Below are 22,432 nucleotides of genomic sequence, written 5' to 3' on the forward strand. Positions count from 1 at the left end.
CTGCAGTATTAAAACGGGTTTTGTATAAACATGAATATTTTATTGCCATTCACTTGTGAAATTCACCTTACTTGCCAGTCTTATGCCTGAAACATGTAATGTAAAATGTACAGGAATGGCTTTCCTACATCTGGTCTGATTTTCAGTCTCTGTAATGCATACAGCTTTCATGAAATGTACCTTTTTGTAATTGTACCTCTTACACCTTCAGAATTAACAACTGTTTCTGTGTCAGACACAAGATTCTACATACATGTATATGTGCATGTTTATACATGTATAAATATGTGCCTACAAATATATAGACAGAATATAAACAAAAATAATTAAATTAATTTCTTGAAATAATTTTTGAAACACAAAGCACTTGGTTTGAGTAATCACACTGAAAACAACTCCATACAGTTGATGGCAATTTTTTCTTTTTTAGAGTAAGATATTTCCTATCAAATTCCAGTTTATTTTTAAGTTCAGAGAATCCAAGTTGTGCCCTATCAGCTGTTACCTTCTCCCTATTTTGTACTTCTGGTACAGAGCTCTGCATGAACACAGATGAAGAAAAAATTAGGTAGTTGTATATTATTTTAATTTGTATCCCTCTGGAAATAGCATGAGTTTGTTTAGCTTCCTTTTATCTCTTGAAATACATTATGTCCATCTGTACTGTCAGTCACTGATACTGAGACAAAATTACTGAACAGAAGACCTAAGTCAAAATAATTTCAAAGAGACTTTACAGTTTCTCTAAAGCAGAATAAAATTAATACCTGGGGTTTTTTTTGTCTAATTTACTTTGAAAAGAAGAGGCGTAGTTTTAACCAATGTACATACACATCCGAAAGCCGAACTTGCAAATATTTGATATAAACCATACATCATTTTTAGAACTGAAAAATTATTCAAAGCTTTATTTCTTTCCAAAGTTAGTTTTAATACAGAGCTCTGCATGAATGATGGGATGAGAGCTGCCTGCCCTTCTGAATGTACCGGTCAGTGTGGTGGAAGGAACACCGAGGACAATGTGACATGGAACACATTTACTGGCCTGTACTAGGGGTGACCTGCCTGAGTCAGTGTGGCCTCACCAGCCCTAAGAACATTCACTTCAGCTCATGAGTAATGTCCCAACCCCAAAAAACCTTTTAATACCACACCCAGCCCAACATGTCCCTCTGGGTGATTCAGAAGATCTTTCCTGGGTTCTAACCACTGGGGGCTGAAAATACATCATAGGCTGAACCATATTAGGTCAAAGACATAATAACACACCCTTTTAGGCCACAGAAATTAATTCTTTTTCATACGTCATACTTCCTGGCTTTATACTCATCTTCAAAACTCTGAGACAGTTGCTTTCCCTGTCTGGGTTGGTAGAGACTCATCTGTTTTACCTCCATGTCACACCAAATTAACTCTAATGGCAGACAGATGTCAAAAGGGGGAAACACCAACATTTCTAAAGTCAAAAAGACAAAAAAGATCAGAAAGTACCTGAAGTTCTTCTGTGAACTGTAAGCCATTCCTGCAACATACTGCCTAATCAAGTCCATGCTACACTGATTAATAATCTGTAGCATGTGCTGTACATAGAGCTCTTGAAAATAACAGAGGTGTTACAGAGGTTTTTGCAGATGTGACAACTGTATAAGGAAAGCACTGTTCGGTTTTGCTAAACTCTCAGGGATTCTGCAGTTGTCATGAGAGTGATCCAAGTAAGAGGACAGACACTCCCCATAAGATGGAGATCTGAAAAGTCTGAAGTCTGTTTAGGAAATGATTCTTTCCCTTTCAATACTAGCCAGTTTTCTTTGACAGCCAGAGCTTTTATAGAAGTATTGTCTTCATGACAAATGGTCTCCTAAAGCTAGTCTGAAGCAAATGCTCCTGGCATGAACACAGAAAATCAGTACCATACAAAACTGACATGGTTTTTGTGTCTGGAAAGTTTTAAAAGGCCTGTCATGATCTCCAAAGAAACAGTATGGGCTCACCTTGTACCTGAGGAAGATGAAAACACCACCAATACAAAAAAAGAGGTAGCAAGTACATATCTGGTAGAGAGGTTTACATCAGGTGTTTGGCCTCATGGATAAAGTGGCTGAGGTCTTCTGGCATCATTATCTGCTCTGAAAAGCCAGACACCTTCATGATGCATCAGCTCCTGCCTTGCCATCTTCCACACCATGTATCTTGCCTGTACATATTTGTGTATTTATAAGTCTCTGCAGACATCTGCCCTCTCTTACATTAATTTCAACAGGAAAACTGATGTTCTGTCATAACACTAATTATCCCACTCTTCAGGAACACCCTGTCTGTGGACACTAGGCTTTCCCTGTATTAGGTGAAAGACAAAGCTGCTTACATTCCATGCATCTGCTAAAACAGGGAGGCTCAAATGAAGAAAAGATCTGTGGCGAAGCACTGTAAGGAAGAGACACTGAAAGAGCAGAATGACTTTTTCACTTGACCAGCTTAGGCATAGAAACAAAAAGAATTTTCAAAAGAACAAAATCAAAGGGAAAAGGACTTAAAGGCTTTTTCACAGACTTTTCTAATATTCCACATGAAGTGTTAACTTCCCATCTATCTTTTTTAAAAGCTAGGCAGAAACTGTTACACAAAAATGAATCTGGCTTCATGTTCTGCACTGCCAAACTGCAGCTATGAATGTGTCTCAGGTAGACTCAACAGAATTATTGTCTTTTAAATCAAGACAACAGAATTCAAATCTCATGTTTTCAAGGTAATCATGGGATATAATTCTGGTTTAAAATTTGCCATAAGATTACTATAAAAATTGAAGATTTTTCTGCCACTAAACTATTCAACACCTAAACCCTTTCTTCCTAATAAAACTTAGTGCTAGGAACAAAATAATAGTTTTAAAGATATTTTCTTCTCCTTAGTGAATAAGGTTAAGTCATATCAAAACATAATGGCATGTCAAAGAGATGGTAGTGGTGCTATTCTATCACAAAACTCTCAGCCTTTTTTTTTCTTTCAGTCAGGTGGACTCCTCCACCTGAGGAGTCCTGTATGAGGAAAATGGGAGCAGCTAAAGCAAATTCCCTCTGCAAAAACTTTAATGTCTCCTCTCTTTCTGGGGAATTTCAGCAAAGAGGTGTTTTGGAGCCAGCTTCACTAGCAGGTAAACCGATTGCTAAGATGGCAATTTCTGTGGGAACCTCATGTTTAAATACTGTCACCAAATAATTTATTCTCCATTCCAAGAAGCTTTACAAAGATATGCAGCTTTACAAAGGTGTCAAGATGGTTTACCGCTTCATGCACCAAAATAATGTGCAGGTACTGCTGCTTCAAATCTAAATAATTGTTTGGTCTACTTGTACCTTCTGGCTTTTCTCTTCAGGGAGAAAATTCTTACCATTCAGCAATAGATCATACCACAGACTGTACAAACCCAGAACACAGATAACCACATCATTCTCATAGGGAAGAGCAAGCCAAAACCTCACCATAAGTGAGGGAATTATTTCACACAGGTTTTTGGAAATCCCTGAAAAAAATCTTACTTTAAGAAGAGCAGTAGCAAAGATGCTGAAAAAGAAAACCATGCAAAATAGTCTAGATGAAAATAACTCACCTGGTCTAGTCAGATGTAAGTACTTTAGATTAGACTGCAGCTTTATTGCTGCCTCGGTGAGGGAAATCCCCTTGCCTATAAAAGGCCCAAATGAAGTACCAGTCTATTGCCCATGGGACACAAGTTATGTATATGGGATAAACCAATACTGCTTTAAGTAATAACTGTTTGCATATCCTAATGCAACAAACAGCCTTCTACTTTAACTGTATTACCTGAAGAACAAAAAATACTAAATTCTTGCTCTCAGGACCTCACTCCCACCCTGTAAGCAATTAACACTGAGTTAAAATGGGAAATAGGCTGGGCTCAGCTCCCACCTCTGCTGCCTGCTTCTCCATCTCCTCCAGAGCAGCACATCCCCTGCTCCCCCACCTGGGTGGGGCATCTTCCAGCATCCCAGCACTAAGGTGGATGCAAGCAGGCAGAACTAATCCTCCATAATCACCTTACAAACATCTCTTCCAGAAAATCTGGGGCTGAAGAACCAAAACACGCAACTTTGTAAGACAGCGGGACCAGGTAAGAAAGAATCTTAAAAGGCAGCCTGAACTCTGAAAAAAGCTGACCACAAGAACAGCACTGTACAGAAAAGTGTTTATTGAGAGTATTGTTGCCTGAGAATTGTTACCATTTCATCAGCAAAAGCGGTGGCAAAAGAAACATGTCATTATTGTCATCCTGTCCCGAAATTTGGTCCATATGTCAACACTGGTCTCTCAGCTGGTTGCTCAGCTCCTGAAGTTCAGCAATCATGTTGTCCATAGCTGTCACCTCATCAGCTATCTCACTGTGAACCTCATTACTTGTCACATCTATGAAAAGTTGCTGCATAACAAAAAGAAATAATTGTAAGTACTTTATAAATAAATACCTTTAAAAGATACATACAGTTTCTCTGTTTCAGGATCAAGACAAAATACAGGAAGCTCATGATCTCTATACTGCTTTTCATATTTTTGTAAACTATAATAGTATCTCTCTCTAAGAAAAGGCCATTCTGTGGCTAATAAGCAGAAGTTATGCACATACACATGTAGACACATATCCTGCATATAGACCTGAAATCTGTGCCACACACATGATATTGTGCCAAAAGGGTCAAATCCTCCTGTGGACGTGGGGTTTCTGCTCTGACCTGCCTGCCTACGCTGACTCCCAATTCCATTGAAAGTAAAGGGCTGTTTCATGAAACTCAAATTAGAAGAGCATCTCACATTCTGTCACTGCAGTTTATAAGCCCACCTGCTGATAAATTAGTTGTGAATTTGAATGGCCATTTTCCCCAGTGTCATATTCTGTTGCTTCATTTTCTCCAAAACCTCAAATAAATATTTTTTAACATTTGATGTCAAGACATGCATGGATGGAGGCATTCACCTGTAATTAAGTTATACCAGAGAAAACAAAACACTACAGAGTAATAACAATAGATTGTTCTTAAAGACCTTAAGACATTACCAGAAACAAACAAAAAAGCGCAGCTAACTCGTGAGCAATCATAATCTTCATCTATTTAATGCTGAGGCTGTGTGAGGTACCACTACACAGAAATATGGGGAAGGGGGGACACCCAAGCATATGTTTTCCCTTCATTATGTAATGGGAGAGTGATTCACACTTCATTTGACACAAACACAAAGCCTACATTTAGAGACAAAAACAAACTGAGAAAACAAAAGTTGCTCTGGAGTACATCTGTACATCATTATATCATAAAACAAAATGGGACAATACAGATATGTATATAAACAAAAATGTACTTAAAAGGCTTGAACCAAGGTATTCAGTGTGCCTCAAAACAATGTTGTCACTGAAATAAAGAGCATCTTACACAAAAATAGGAACATGTTCATGCCACAAGTACAGAAACTTCTCTGACTTCCAGCCCAAAAACATCACAGTGGGAGAGTGACAGAAACGTTTGGTTCTTTCTGGTAAGACAGCTAAATAAATCAGGATGATATAATTATTTGCTCACTCTTTTTTTTTTTTTCCCCACACACAATTAGAGAAATCTATTCAACTAGAGACAGCATGGGGAAGTTTCAAGCACCATCATTCTTTGGGCTTTGTGTCCCATGCTTCCCCAAAACAGTGCTCATATTTCATGCTTTTACAATGCATCTCCAGAACATTTCTCTTTTTCAGACCCTACCTTCCAGATCTGAATGAGGCATTGGGGCAAGGAGCAGAAGAGAGCCCACTGTGCTATTTGCCATAGTATGTGACTGCCCACCAGGCTCTGTACAGAAAAGAGCCCAGTAGCAGCGCATCTCTGAGCTGCAGCCTTCAGCAGATTGTGGGTGCTTAGTGAGTCTGGCACAACACAGGAGCTCAAGCATCAAGAGATGGAGATCCCAGACATTGTTTCACCTGTTCTACTTAGTTGTTCCAATTGCATGTCCTGACTACGAAATTTTGGAATTTTATCTTTTAAAAGTCATTTTCACTGATCTTTTATTCCTTCTGAAATCTTAACTAGTGAGTGTGCTCTTAGGCCACTTTTAAAGTGCTTTTTTCAGTTGAAATTAAAAATGAAAAAAAGAATCCCACACTAATAATGACTCACAGAGCAGCAAAATGAGATGTAGTCAAGCTTGGACAGGTATAAACAGTGCTAAACTGTTTGTGCATAGGATCCGACAGAAGATGACTGAGTTTTTAAACTACAACACACTTTGAAAATTCAATATGACTTCAAATTAAAAATAAGACAGCATCTTGGAAGGGATGCAAAACCAGTGAGTTCACATAAAATGCTTCACTGCTAATATGATTGTTTTTTCAGAAGTATCGTAAAACCATTAGCTGCCAATAATATAGATGTTCATTTAATTAATGCCTTTGGAAATGAAAATATAGTTTACTAGACTAATACATTCTTAATTTTTCAGATATTGCATGATCTTTCATAATATAAACTACCTGTACTCGTATTCATATAATTTATGCCATTTAGTGCTTTCTCTACAGCAATACTCAGTCTATGCACCGTTTTTAAAGGGAAAAAATCATATTTTGTGGCTAACAGCAAAACATATATTGTCCCTTTTTTCAACACATTCCGAAGTCTTCCCTATGCCTGTATCTAAATGCAGAGTTACAGATCCAGCTTGTGTTTGCTTATGCAACTTTCCTAGGCTTTTATCCTTAAAATTAAAGGACTTAAGTGAGCCAAGTTCAGCATACTGATGATGAATCAACACTTTGTAGCACAAGCACACATTATAAAACTTAAGCTCTGTGATTCACAATTGCTAACTCCCCTTCACAGGCAGGAAGAATCCCTCTTTAAGCCAAGATGTATATTTTAAGAGAAAATGTGTGATTCATATATGATGACTTTTTCAAGTAATTAATATCTGGATTGGTAGGGTATCCACAAAAAAAAAACCAGATTAAAAATTAGTTCTGTCTGTTAATAAATAACTCTTTTGAAAACACTCCAAGTGATGCAAAGCAATCCTGACACATTTTGGTCCTTTCTGCAGGTTTAGATCTATTCTTTCTGAAACTGCCCAGTTTCTCCCATGACTACTCACATTAAAAACAGGTCTTTGAAATGACTGACTGCTTTCAAACATTCAAATCTGTTTGCCCAACATTTCAAGTAAAATTCTACCTTACTCCAAAATGTCAGTGCTGGCTCTTAGACTAGTATTGCAATCAAAGCCTAGCAGGAAGAAAGGAAATAAAAGTTTACTTAAAACGAATCCTTAACAGCATAGAGATGAATATCTACCTGATGATGCAGTGAGACAGGCAGGTATTATTTGATCTATAATTGATTCAAAACAGAGAAATTCTGGCAACAGAACAAAGATTCCTAGCTTTCAAACAAAATTCCCTACCTTTCAAACATTCCTACCTTTGCCTTGGATGACAAGCCACGTAAGTTGAGCCGAGCTGAAGAAAGTATCTGCAAAGCTTCCTGATGATTAGATTTGTTCTTGCTGCATTTTATAGCCACTAGAATCCAAACACAGAAGGACCCCAAAACAAAAAAGCATTACCACTCCAGCAATAATCTTTGAACAAAAAACATTTAATTAAAGATCTTGATACCCTCCACAATTTTAAATGTAATATCCCCAGAAAGAAACACAAAGAAAAAACAAAGCCAAGTAATTTTGAGAAGATAACTCTAAACTCAACAGGTATCTGTATTCCTCTTAATAAATATAACATAAATATCACAGAACAGGGAATAATCTTACTAAGTTTCATTCATTCCCTGACTGGCACACTCAATCAAACAATGTATGTGATGATCTCAGGACTGAGATGAACTGCAGATGCATTTTCACTTGCATTATGAAGTTGCTAGATCATGAAATTAATTGATTCCATGTTTACCAGTCATACATTTACTGACTCACCCTACACAATTTCTGCCTCATTCCAAGTATATTTTTGTATGCAGTATCAGGATGATACTCTCTTACAGGACTCCTAGTAGTAGGAATAAATACAATAGGTAAAGTAGAATATTATTTTGCCACTAAGCTTAATAAATATTTGTTATGCTCTTCATGAAAAATAAAGGTTCTTTTCAGGTAGAACATACCATGTGCAATCTCTATGGCTCCTTTCACCACTTCCTTAAAAGAAGAAACATCTTTTTCCCAATCACTTGACTGAATTTCACATTTATGTGCCTTAGTGAGATACTGCAGTGACTGCAAGAAGGAAAAAAAATTGTTAGTATGTCAGAAAACCAACTAGGAAACTAATTTAGTTTTAAGTATCTATGAAATTAGTGGTCAATCCAGAAAATGAATCTATCTTTACTATACTTGATTTCCTGTGAGTTGGAGTAGTGTCCTTCTCTGCAATGGTAAGCGCCAGCTGTAACACAGATGTTCTTCACTTCACTTGCAGCTCAAGTATGAGAAGCATATAAAGTAACACGTGTGTAATTTTTATCTTTTAAAAATCTGTCTAGACTGATGGATGTGACCCATGTTTGCCAAGTCATCACAATTAAATGCACATGAAAAAGAGAAAAATACTTGCATTCACACTTCGAACAGCAAATTTTGTATCTAAAAAAATATTGTAACTGAATACATGAAAGCTTTCTTCTTGTATATGTAATCTTGGGAAATACGCATTTTACAGATGTAGCTATTAGTCGCCGTACTGCTCTGGTTCTCAGTGTGAACAAGAAAAAAATGTAGACAATATGGAAGGAGGGTCCCATTAAGGGAAAAAAAAAAAAGAAGAAAGAAAATTTTATCAGAAGAAATGAGTTCTTGCTTTTGAATTTTGTTTTCTTTCTACAGCATCAAAAACATGAAACAAACACATGCCAGAAGTTACATGGCTTGGTTCAATGACAACTCTCCAGTTATCTTTTTAAAGAGTTTAAGTATTATATAAAAGAATTTAAAAATTTCAGTGTGGTACATATACATGAGCACAGTAAAGACTTCTCAATTTGGGGGTTGTCACCCCAGAAACTTCCACCTTCTCTCTCCCACCAGAGTTCCAATCACTATGGCACAGGTGTCTGAACTGCTCATGCTGCTGTAAACGGCAGTAAAGGGATCTTAAGTCAAACCAGAATTAATTAATTTTTTTTTCATAATAACCTAGGTTATAACTGGTAGTAGTTCTGGCAAGCACAGGCAAGAATTTCCAAGAGAAGGAACAACAGTTTTTACAGCAGTCTGATTTCAGTCTGCATGTGTCTGAGTCACAGCAGCAAATTAGGGGGGTTTTGCTGACAGATGTCAAGGAGGGGAAAGAATTCAAAGTCTTGTGGGCTGTTTGTTTGCACTTCTGGAACCTGGATTTATCCTCAAAGGAAACAGTTATGAGCTGGGGAAAGTCAAGGAACAGAAGGGATTCATAGCCTGGGATGGATCAGCAGGAAACTTGAAGGCTGGAAAGATTCCTCAGAGGGAAAGTTGTGAACTGGACTGCATTCAGTATAGGGAAGAAGGAAGTACTGAATGAGGTGGCAGTTCAGATATATTGAAGTGTGAGAGTAAATATATGCTAAGCTAAAGAAAAAAAACCCAAAACAGAACCACAAACCCAACACTTCAGTAGTTTTACACTCCTAACTTGCAAACCTTGTCTGACTTTGATTCAATTCACAAAGCACTGTTGTGAATTATAACTGTAGACTCTAGTGATTCATGTGGCATCAGATGTATCAGCAGAACAGAAAAGTAAAAAAACCCCAGCAACCAAGCCACCCTTTAACAATAGCCAGACATACAAGATTGTTCTTTCAAATGCAATGTTAGGAACAAAATTGGTTACATATAATTAAACCTGCATTAAATAAGGTGTGGAATGGAAGAATATGGAGTAATGGTCAAACCCTACATTTGTAAGGAGGTATGTGATACTTTTAAAGGTCTGTTCCCATCTCTTTGCCCTTTGATGCCACAGTATAGTAAATAATGCCCTTTTAGAACTCATTGACCTTTTGCCTAGTAACTGTGGGTGGGAAACTATACATCTAGAATTTTTCTATGCATACAGCTATATTCACTGAATATCTGACTGACCCGTGATGGTGCTTGTGGCAGTAAAGCCAATAAATACTGATTTTATCATTTTTACTTCATAATATGATATCAGAAATCAGTGATTATTTGGTGTATTGCAAATTAATTTTTACAGTGTCAATTAATATATGCTGTGGCTGTAGGCAGTTTCGCTCTTTTATGATCTGTATCTATGGTACTGTCATACCAAGATATTTGGATACACATGTAAGCATACCTTAAGTATTTATAAAGATCATTCCATCTTGCAGGGCAAGCTAGACTGTAAGCGTGTTCCATAACCAGTCTGATGAAGAAACACAGTTAAAGTACTGTCTACTCTACAAATTGAAACCATGTTTTTAACTGGGTTAGTAAAAAATACCGTGCTGTAACCAGATTCTGAAATAATTACATTCATAGTATAGACAGGGCCTCTGCTGCTTTGCATGTCTGAGTAAGAATTTGAGGATATAATACAGGATATTGCAGTGTCTGTATTTCTGCATTCTAAATAGGCCAAATCCCTTTTACTGTTCAGCTGCAAAGAAAAATAAGGAAGACAAAAGGGAGGCATTGGAGGTATATTGAACACCAGCAATGACTAAACAAGGCTCTTCACAGGGCAGAGCACAAGGAGACAATGAGCAAGGCACAAATGATTATAAATTTAAGCGCACAGGAATACAATTTGTAGGCCTAACCATCTTCCTTACTTGACATCAAGCAATCCTCCAGACAGGAATTTTTTGCCCAGGCCAAAGGCACACCCCCATTAGCGAACACATACTGAATGCTGACCTTGTGTATTTTCAACTTCGGTGAAGATGATAACCCATAACTATTTTTGAAGTGTGCATGGCTATTTGAACTTTTTGAAATCTAATATCAAATGCAAAGCACACTCCAGCATCCAACAAAGTAAACACTTCTAGCAGTGCAGAATGGTTATTCTGGAAATGCAATCAACTTAATTCCTTGGGAAGTGATAAGGACAAGAAATGGAAGTTAACATAGCAAAACAAGTGACAAGTGAAGAGAAACCAATGGTTCAACAGACTAAGAATTAAATAGCATTATTCGATTTCATTTTAAGCTAATTAAGGACAAAACATTTCTACTCTGGGTACTCTGACTGTGGTATAGATTATTTTAAGTGCATTTTCCCTTAGTGATTGCAAAGAACATAGATGGCTTATGCCACTACTGGATCATGCCTTTAAGATGAATTTTTTTTCAGAAGCTGCAATATCCTATCTTCAGAAGCAAAGATTTCAATTAAAAACAAAGCCAAAACCCACACCACCATTTGATTATAGACATTAGATTGTTGCCAAGAAAAGTTTCAGAATACAAATTCAGGACAATACATATATGCTGTGATAGGATGTTTTAAAAGGAAACACTGGTAAAAAAAAGAGATTTTTTTTTTCAAGTCCAAGAAAACTGACATAAAACATCTTGCTCCTGTTGTAACAAAAATGTGTGCTGTAGAAACATGAAGAAAAGACAAAGAGCTTATAAAAACACTAAAGCAAAACAGGTCTGGAACAAGGGCATGTTCTACTGTAGCACTGTAGTTTTTACCTTTTCAATATCTTCACCACTGTCATTCTCTCCATTTCCATAAAGTTGGGCATAAAGTCTCCAGATTGCCCCATCATTTGTCACTCGTGAGGTGACTCTGCCCAAGAGCTCTTGCAGTTTCCCCTTCAATCCACTTGATACCTCTCCAGCACGATCTGCCAGACCATCCACTACTGCTCTGACTAGAATAGCCAGCACCTTATAAAAGCAAAGAGTTTTTATTTCAGCTCAAATCAATGTCAGTATATATAATGTTATGTGTAATACCTGATCTCTATTAATGATTGTACCATATGACAAGTACAGAATTTACTAAGAAATACATGGAGTAATTCAACTGATTTAAACCTCATCTATAAGATTCTATGTTGATAAACGTAAGAAGGCCAAAAATCTAGGAGAGAAATCTGGGTAAAGGAAACTGTGGCAGTATCTTACAGGTATTTTCACCTTATAATACAGTTATAAAAAGATCAGTAAAAAGGCTGAGCCAAATAAATTCAGGTAATGGAAGACACAGTTGTTACAGGACCTCTATTTAACAACCTGCAGAAAGATGTACAGTGCATAAGATGGAAACTGGAAGGCACTGGAATACCACCTTGGGAATCTCTGTTTTTAATGCACTTCTGGTGAATTACTAGTCAAATCAATTCCATCAAACTCTTCTACAAGTACTCATTAGTGGCCATGCTTTTCGAATCACTGGCTTGAGAATGTGGGATCTGACCTGCAGAAATGCTGAGCATGTGCAGCTGCTGGTGGGAGCTTGGTTTTGCATGTAAGAAATGCTATATCATACCAGTCTTTTTGTCCCAAACTGGACACTGAAAGCTAGAAAATAGTGTCATTTTGCCTCAGTTTCTCTTCAGCAAAATGAGAAACAGCAAATGTAAATCAAGGCAGTATATCATATGATAAATTAGAAGAAAATAAACCCCAGAAAAGCTGTGGATTATCAAGAGAGTAATACCTGTTCTGTGCAGTGCATGAGACAGAGACTGGGGAAGAAAAAAGGATGAAAACAAAATGGAAGTTTCATAAGGCTTGCATTCAAGACAGGCCAGTTGTCGCACAAACACCTTCATGCTGGTACTTCCTAACTTGTGGCCTGTCATTTGGCAACCTCAATGCTTCAACATTTTTGCCCATGTGAAACTAACACTTACAATGAAACCACACTCATAGCAATATTAGTATCAAGATAGTAATAAAGCTAACTTCAAAGATGACTTGTGAATAGCTACAAACATTACAAATACATCACTGCTCTACTAAATGTAGAATGGGATGCATCCTCACAAATCAAGATGCAGAAATTAATGCAAAAATTATGACAGTATCAAAGTATATTACATTTAGAATAAAACCACACCCAGTTTAGCATTAGTGATATGTCGCTTTCCTAAAATAACTTTTCTTATAGTGAATAACTCAATTAAAATGCATCCCAAAAAATAATGAGTTTTATCAGATACAGAAAATTTTTAGCAGAACAACCCAAATCAATTAAAATGGCTGATAATTTTATTAAATAAATCTAAGTAACAGAAGAAGCAAAAACAAATATACTCTTACCTGGTATCTTTTCAGAATTAATGATATCATAGTAACATCCGAACATAAGTTAAACAGCTCCCCTCTTGTCTGCCCCAAAACCATAGCAGTAGCTTATATTCCTTATAAAATGGTATGACAAACTGTCAGTTCCTTCTTTCCAAGATCTCTTAAGAGTCACTTAAGACACCAGAAAATATGATCAACTATTAATAGTCTGAAAATTCTGAAATTCATGTTATATCCATGATTTGGAATATAAGGCATCAAAGGCCATCATTAACCAGGTCTTCCATAAAGATTTGCTAGAAAAGCACCAGCAAGAGTTGATACTTCCATTACTAAAGCACTGTAACAAAAAAACTAAGAGGTGCAAGAAGAAACACTAAACTATGTTCGCTTTTGACAAGGAACTAGAATTGGTCCTAAGGATTCATACATACATGTATGACTTCTCAATCGATTTCTCAGTGTAACAAAACTGTTACTTGAAGTCCAAAATGTTAGTTCATGTGAATATCAGATATAATCATCAAAATTTTAAAGCCAATAACATTTTGTTTGTAGATGAAAAAAAGTTTACTTAGTCAGTAGGATGTAGCAACTGTAAAATTACCCCTATTCCCATAGAGTCCTGGTTTGCTTATACTTTTATCATAATAATCAATTTCCTTTTTTTGTAATCCATCATGTAAACTTTGTAAAATGAAACTAGCATCAAGACCTGGATTAAAGGGTCCATTAAACAGTAATGAATCATTAATGCTACTTGGTTGTGTACACTTGTTAAATAAAGTTATTTCAAACTGCAAGTGAATTGTGCTAATTATCAAAAAGTATTAGCAGTGTAGCAGAGCTTTGCATTTTAGGTTACCATAAGTGTTAAAATTTGTATCTTTGAGAGATTTTAAACTGCCACACATACTAAACTACTACAGCAATGCTCTGTTGATCCAAGATCCCAAACAAGCAGTAGAGGATTTTTTTGGTTGGTTGGTTGGTTGGTTGGTTGGTTTTTTTCATGCCTCTTTTAATGAACTAGGCTCCATATGAACAGAGTTCATGTTTAGTATGACATCACACCATCTGCATTCCTCCTTCTCCATTGCTTTTGTGAATAATGTGTTTACCACAAACTGAACAAAAGACACCGTGAGACAAAACCTTAGAAATAAACCAAGTAATTTATAAATGCTGCGATTTTCATCAGTTAATCTCATTTCACAATTGTTCTCCAAACAACTCTTTTCATATAAAAATTCTCTTGGTCAAACCATTTTCAGATGCTTCACTAATACTAATCAAATTTGACAGTGCTCAAGAAAGAAGAGAACCCTCAGATACCAGATCCAAAATGACGAATCTGCAGTCTGTGAGCTCTCCCTATTCCCCTTCCAAATTTAGGATTTTAAGACAATTGTCATTAGTGAGCTACTTAATTGAAGTAGAGCTCCAGAAATTATTAATTCCTAACCTCACTTTTCAAAATCCCCTTGGAACATGCCCTTGTGGCCTTTTGTTAGAAATGGTCTGGCAACACGAACTGCTGAAATGAGGATGTTACTTGATGGAAAGGGTACCAGAAAAACTTTGCTAGAATCTCAATAGCACAGAACTGCAAAGTGGAACCCTTTTTCCATACTTCTGTATTCATAATCTTTGACAGCACATAATGAAGATAGGGTTTCTGGAAACAGTGTATCTAAACAGCTTTTCCAACCACAAAATACCTTTGTCATTCAAAAGACCACAACATTCCAAGTAAAAAAGGTTGATTGCCTCCATGAGCACGCATGCGATGGAAAGTAGTACAATCAGCAGTTCCAGGTACATTTACTAGGTCATACAATAATTCAGAGACCAAATTAATGATTATAAAAGGTTAGGCTTTCTCCTTGGATACCTTTTAGTGACTGATTTACTAGTGGAAACTATGGATAATTCAGTGAGCCTTTATATTTTATTACATAACACGTATATCAAAGGTTTTCCAGGTATATTTCTCAGCTTTGTGAACATTAAAAGATGCATGGAAATGTGAAGAATCTTAAGAACCAGGAGGGAAAGTAAGAACGTATGCTTTCAACATTTACATACAAACGCTAGCAAACTGAGACTTTTTAAACTGCCCTTTGCTGTTATCTTTTACTGCATTGTTGCTCATTTATAAAAAGCCCTTTAGCTCTTCCTGGTTCAGTTATATCTGCAGAATCTGTGCATACATATCTTCAAGCTTCATGATATCATGATCTCAGAACCTTTGCCACAGGGATGACATCATTAAATAACTAGAAAAGAACAGAAGCAAAATTTCCCAAATCTGTGTTCTATACTCAGAAGACTGGCACAAAGGACAACAATGGACTAACAGAAATCACCAAGAAGAATCTGAATGCTTTACTATTATTAGAAGAAATCAGTGATTTAAAAATATGACTTCATACTATTCTGAAATAAAATTTAGAAGTCTGATGTAACTACAGAAATCAAGGGCATTTCAAATTGTATATTCAATTGCATACTTGTAATCGATACATTCAGTCTCACAAGGGGTATTCTGCAACAATGATTATGCTAAAAGCAGATGGTTTTCACAAAGAATGGAATCAATGACTCAGCTTGTTTCTTCCAGTCCTGTGCATTTTTTTTTTTAATTCCTACCTTGTTTCTCACCACTATGACATGTAGCTTAGTAGTCTATCAATTAAAATCTACAATGACTACAAATACTAAATATAACCTGAGAGAAGATCATACTATGTTGAATGGAAACAATAGTGTATGTTTTCATTCACTCATGTTCATGATTTCACATTGTTAAAATACAATTGCACAAGATGGTTATAGATCATCCCTATTTAAAACAGTCCAGCTGGAAAAAAGGAGAGGCTCACCAATTAATGGTGAACTTTGTAAACAATTTCAGCAGAAGCTTTTATTTCTATCTGCTTTTTTGTTTTGCTACAGAAATACTCTTCTCTTCCTTGTAAGATAATTGTTTCAAGCCTGAACTCTTTAATCAGGCTCTGAGGTTTTTCTTGGCAACTAGTAAAATCCTTCTAATTGAGGCAACTGTATTAGAAGTTACAATGAAACCATAAAACACTTCACATATCAGAAGCCAAAGTTAAAATTAAGATGCAAAAAGAATTAAAGGAAGATAGCATATATACATCTGTAAAAGCTATAAAAGTTGTATGAGAACAAGATGAAAGAAGTTATGCAAAAAAATAGAAATTTAATACAAGCAATATCCCCAAATGCTATAAATATATATAAATATACTACATAAAATTTGACAAATAACAGTAATAGGAGTCTGTATCATCTCCACACATCTCAAATGGGCAAATATACATAGAAACTTCTATTCCTGGTCAGCTGTCATTCTGTTTAAAACAATACAGTAGACCACCCCTAAAAATGCTATTTTAAGTTGCAATTGAGAAAAAAATTCATTGAAAAAAGCCAACCATCTACAAGATGCTCCATGACAGGCCCCACCAGTACTACAATATTCTAGCTTCCAAACACACTCATCTTTACCACATATAACACAATTTTCCATAGACACTCTTAAGTGCCAAGAGAGTTTGAGACCTTTTGATGTTTAGCTATATCAAATCTAAAAGAATTTATTAATACAGAATGTTATCCTGTGCATGACTGGCTTTACTAGTAATAAGCATTGCACTCACGTACAATCTGTTATTAAAAAGTAATGTGAAAAAAGTATTTAACATTCCTGCCCCCCATGAACATGAGATGTTTCCACAATCATAACTAATTCTATCTGCTCTCTCTCCTCACCAATGGACTTAAATTCCCGAGATCCAGGAAAGCTACTTTTTATCTTTTTATGGGACAAGAAATGAAACATACTCCTGGGACACGTGAGCAGCAGCAGCTGGTTCCTCTTACCCTGGTACTACACAATCTCCCGAAGAGCTCATAAGCTCTTCAACCAGATCTGCTAATTTTGCAAAGGCTCTTGGAGGTGTTTTACTGCTCCCCTTGAGAGATTCTTTGGCTTGCCTTTCAGATTCACCTTGCTATTTTCACTGAGTGTACAGAACCCTGCCTGGATCAGAAACTGGTTTCAGGCAAGGTAACATCCTAGCTGAAGCTGTTAAGGCAGCTTCTCTAGTTTTTGTCCAGAGCACACATTTACAAACACAAAATTTAACTGAACTTAACTGAACTTCAGTGAGACATGAGCAAAATACCTCTTTTATTTTTCTTTGGTCTGGTTTATTAAGAATCAATATTATGACTATAATGCATTCAATTTACTTTCAAAGGCTCATTTGTAGCATTTTCCAACACATGATAAAAGCTTCCCTTTCTTTAAACTACATAATTTATATTATTTCTGATACCAAGCTATGCAGGAACAATACAGAAAGATGGGGTTATGCACTGCATTTTATATAAAAATAGGTCTTAAAACTGCAAGGCTCATGTGTGTCCTTTCACAAAGACTGATGCAATATGGATGCAAAGGTTTTCAGCTTTGTCCAGTTTCATTTTAAATATTTATTCTGACAGTCCAAATCGCCAAAACTTAAATCACTTGCCTCTATAACTTCATTGCCATGTGCACTATGATTACTGATACCACTACCAGCAGCTATCAGCAATTTCTCTGTCTCAGAAGAAAAATCAGTGAACGTATAGGATGACTAAATATGAAAACTTCCCTACCTGTGTATCCTTGTACTTTTCTCTTAAGTCCATGAGCCGGTGATAAGCTTTAATTGCTTCTGAAAACTCTCCAACATCTGTACTGGTGAGAAGATAGTTCTCCCATATTTGCCAGTGCTCATAGTTGCACTTGAGAGCCTCTTGGAGGGTTCGAAATGCTTTGACCCTAATCAATAATAAAAGAATAATAGAAATTGTTACAGAAGATTTCTACATTAAATCAGTTGGCATGGTATCAACTAAAAACCTGCTTATTTAAAAAATCACATTTAGAACACAGTGCGATGTAAAAGCTATTGTTGGTAATTTACAATGCTGATAATCCCTTAATCTCTCTTGCAAACTATTTTGTATTAGTTCATACACAACAGTATGCTCTGTAGTTTGAACTAGGTAACTTTTCTTAGCTCTCGTAACTGGTTTTTTTTACAAAAATTTATCATAATTGTACCATCTCTGTCACTATTGTCCTTTCCAAATTTTTAACTGGAACCATGAGAAAACAATCTTACTCATGCTGCAGTTGTAACATACATTAAAAAATTAAAAATCACTGAGTTCATGACAGATGCAGAATGGTTTTAACTTATTTAATCACACAAGAGGAAGGTTACTTGACAGCTTTTTGTGATTTACTTTAAACATTTGTACACGGCAAACATGCATATCCAGGGCACAGAAACCCATCATTTTCAACCAGTTTTGTCCTTAGATCAGCTGGAAGGTTTACTCTCTGCTCCCTGACGCTGTGCTGCTCAGTAAAAATGTGTCAGAGCGGCCCCAAACACTACTAGGGTCCTTCTTCAAAGATGCTGCCCGAGGACCCACCTCAGAGTGACTGGAGAAAGTGTTATGGAATAAAGGTGGACAGCACAATTCCTATAAAATCATCATCAAGTTACAAAGCATTTTCATTTTTTCATATTCATCCAGTGCAGGCAATTCTTGACTATTCCCTCACCAAAGGAGAGCAGTAATGGCATCCTCTGATAAGAAAATGCCATCTGAAGAATATGTTGGTAAGGTTTGTGAGCTTACTGTTTAAAGCCTTAAACATACTACCAGAAGTTGCAATAAATTTGAAACTTCAAAATAGCTCTGCTAGAGAATTGGAATGATACAGTTCTTTCTAAGAGACTGAAGTGTACTCTCAGTTGGACAGTCATGATATGTAAAAAAACACAAAGGAATGGATTTATTTAAATTAAGACTTGAAACAGAGCTTTCCTAGGCTGGTAAAAAAATCTTCTTTGGGAAGACATGACAATACATCTCTTCTTAATAAATACCATATAAAGGTGGCCTGGTACCAAAATTTGCAATTCACTTCCTCTCTTTTGCTTGAGTAAGTTGTTAAAAGTGCTTTCTCTAAAGAAAGACAGCCCAAAGAAATTGTTGGTTGAGTTTCAAAAAGAGAGTCCAAGAGAGTGTAAATATCCCAGCAAAGACATTGTAATATCTAAATAGTTGATCAGGCCATTAAAAGTCTGAAATAGCTTGGTCAGGGAAAAATGTGAACAACTGCCAATCTAAGGCCATGATATTAAAAGAGTTATCAAATACACACAAAGAGAGTGGACTGATAGAGCAAAATTATTTAAGGAGAACAGGTCATTTGGCATAGCTACAGCAGAACACTCCACATGAAGGAGCTTCCCATGTCCACTCCCCTTTCCTCCGTCTTCTGATATATTGATAGATGTGATGCTGGTGGGCAAATGTACCAACAGTTGAGTTTCCTCCACTGTTAACAATCTCACTAAGGGATTTCAGACCCTGGTTTTGCTAGATTAAATTAGCAAAGGACACAGTCCTGTTCCTTCTGTGGATTTTGCTACAATGGAAGTTGGGATCTGCCACAGCTCTCTGACAGGCTGGAAGATGCTCTGCCTGACCCACGTATTGTTTCCACAACTGCTCTTCAACATCTCTAAGGTTAGTCTCTATCATCTCCCCCATCTTCCTGAAAATTAGGAAGTTACCAGGAGGGCAGATGCCAATAAGATGGAAACGTGAAATGTAGTCAAGATACCAAAAGGATGGGATAGAAATAGTATTCCACAAATCACCACTCTTGCTATGTAATAAAATCCTCTAGATTCTCAAAACAAATCCCCAGTGTATTTAACCAATCATGTAACAATGGAGTATCCTTAACCAGTTAAGTCAATTCATTCCCAGACAGGAAACAGCAGGCAGTATCAATGCGTTATCTGGTCTTGGAAACCAGGAGTCTTTCATGCAAAGGACAGAGGGCCAGTCCCAGCTTGTTCTGAGAAATCTAAAACCTAGACTTCAAAGACCTCCTGGCACACAGAGTAGTTTTCTGGTAAACCAAAGCATAGAGTCTGTTTTCATCACAATTAATTTTTCTGGAGGAAATTCAGAATATATAAAACTTGTGGAGTCTTAAAAAGCAAACAACCCCAAAAACCTACAACCCCCCTGTCCTTTGGGTGTTAGCAAGTTGCTTGCATACCCTTTTCAAAAAAATGTACTCATGTTTTATTTGTCTGTTGTGTGAGACCCTGCCAAGCCTTGGCCAAATGCACAATATATGAGTGGGCCTGAATTAAAAGCCTGGTTGGAGTAAAGCTGGATCTTTTTTTGAGGGTGTGAAAGAAAACTATTTACTTAAATATCTTTTGTTTTCCTTTTTTAAAATCCTCACTCCATTTAATTTTTTTTTCTTCTGGCAGGCTTAAAAAATAAGAATTTATGTATCCCCACACAAATTATTCTAAAGTGTACTGCTATAGATATTTTCTGTTTTAACAGAGAGCTAAACTAGCTCACACACAGTCTTGATCTATAAGTGACTACACAAATAATCAAAGAAGTTGCTATTCCACAGCAAGTACAGGCCACACTTGGCTATCAGCACATAATATTCATTTAAAATTTACTGTACATAGAGTCCTATCTCACATGATTCCTGTGGGGAAAAAAGCTCAGAAACATGCCCCCATTTATTGCTTTTACTACCATATCAAATAAGTTACAAGTTTTGTATGTACTTAGCGTATTAGATTGCAAGAGTAGATTAACAATTATAAAATTCAACCAGTAAACTGGAACGAATCACTCAGTAGTTTCTCAGCTTTGTAGCAGATTAACAGACAGAAAATTATTTTGACTAAAAATGCTTTTATGAAACAAGCGTAAGCCAGTACACTGAGCATCTGACATTTTGAACTGTATGGAAAAGAAAGAGCAACTCTAACATGAATTGCGCATACTCAAGGCACTGCTGAAGATTGAAGGAACTACTGAAAAGCTAAAACCAGCTCTTGATTTCTATTACTTTTTAGCCCTGTGTAGTTATTTTAACACTTTTATCTTCTCCTCCCTCCTGTTCCCATTGCCATATCAATCTCCTGAGTCTATATTACTTCCCACTTTTCCCATGTATGTTTATAAATTTCTACTTTTGTGCAAGTTTATTATTCTTTCTCCCTTTTTTCACTTTGCCTCCTGACTATGTAACCATATAAACTGATGCCAAATTTTGAGAAAGGTTTTTAAAAATAAATTATCTTCTTTTTCATTCTTATTCTGTTTCATTCTTTGGTGATAAGTTATAATGTGAAAATTCTTAAATATTAAATTCTTCCAGGTAAACTTTTATTACATTGAGTTGAAATACGAAATACAAAATAAGAGTGGCGGTCCACTTAGGTCAAAGCTTCTTGTATGAATTAGTTTTGAGGGAAAAGAACAAGGTAGCTAGCATGTGTGCAGATTTCCACCTGCTTTGGTATATAAAAACCAAACTGTCTGGTTTTCCCTTAGATCTACCAAGGATAATATACTATGAAATTACATAGGTCTGAATACATTGTTTGCTTGAAATGGACCTATGTTCTTAACTTCATGGTCAAAGTAGTTTTTATTATTCATCTTTATTATGAATGTTTTGCACTGATAGTACTTACTACATCAAAAATGCGTCCAAGAAGAAAAAAGTGTAGAGAGAGGCTGCTACTTGTATAAAGGTTACAAAATTATTTCCTGTAAAATAAAATAAATAGTTCCCAGTGATGCAACCTGGGAGAGAGAACTGAAGGGCTAAGGATTATAAAATCTGAGTTAAGCACATTATAATAATAAAAACCTCAATGTCAAAAAAAAGGAAATCACAATTATTTGTTTTGGAAGAAATATCTTCTAATTCTTTTGAAGTACTTACTTCTGTTTTAATCTGATATAAGCAGTTGATAAATTGTTCCAGGCCTCAGCATTCTGGAATGATAAAAGGAGAAGTACCAAAAAATTTATTCACTTACATTGTGCTTACTTGATAAAAATACATAGGTGAAACTACTGCCAAACATCATTGATTTTGCTAATCAGACATATTGAAACATATGTTCTACATGGCAGTTAAAATATTACATTGAAATAGAAATTATTATATTAAAATTGAAATACATAAATATTTGACTAAATCAGCAACAACCAGGTATACAAA

At 36.1% G+C, this 22,432-nt stretch overlaps 1 protein-coding gene across 1 annotated transcript in view; it reads right to left on the reverse strand.

Moving 5' to 3' along the window:
- Window positions 1-4,187: 4,187 nt before the first annotated feature.
- The window catches only part of TTC27 (tetratricopeptide repeat domain 27), a 111,797-nt gene continuing 93,552 nt past the window's right edge, over window positions 4,188-22,432 (reverse strand). The window contains exons 15-20 of the mRNA XM_008643346.2: window positions 22,151-22,203; window positions 17,962-18,127; window positions 11,701-11,898; window positions 8,178-8,289; window positions 7,479-7,579; window positions 4,188-4,435 (exon numbers count right to left, since the gene is read on the reverse strand). Coding sequence (XP_008641568.1) covers window positions 4,313-4,435; window positions 7,479-7,579; window positions 8,178-8,289; window positions 11,701-11,898; window positions 17,962-18,127; window positions 22,151-22,203 — 753 coding nt within the window. The 3' untranslated portion in view covers window positions 4,188-4,312. The remainder of the gene's footprint in view (window positions 4,436-7,478; window positions 7,580-8,177; window positions 8,290-11,700; window positions 11,899-17,961; window positions 18,128-22,150; window positions 22,204-22,432) is intronic.

Source organism: Corvus brachyrhynchos, unplaced genomic scaffold (genome assembly GCF_000691975.1).
Source record: "Corvus brachyrhynchos isolate BGI_N302 unplaced genomic scaffold, ASM69197v1 scaffold70, whole genome shotgun sequence".
NCBI lineage: Eukaryota > Metazoa > Chordata > Aves > Passeriformes > Corvidae > Corvus > Corvus brachyrhynchos.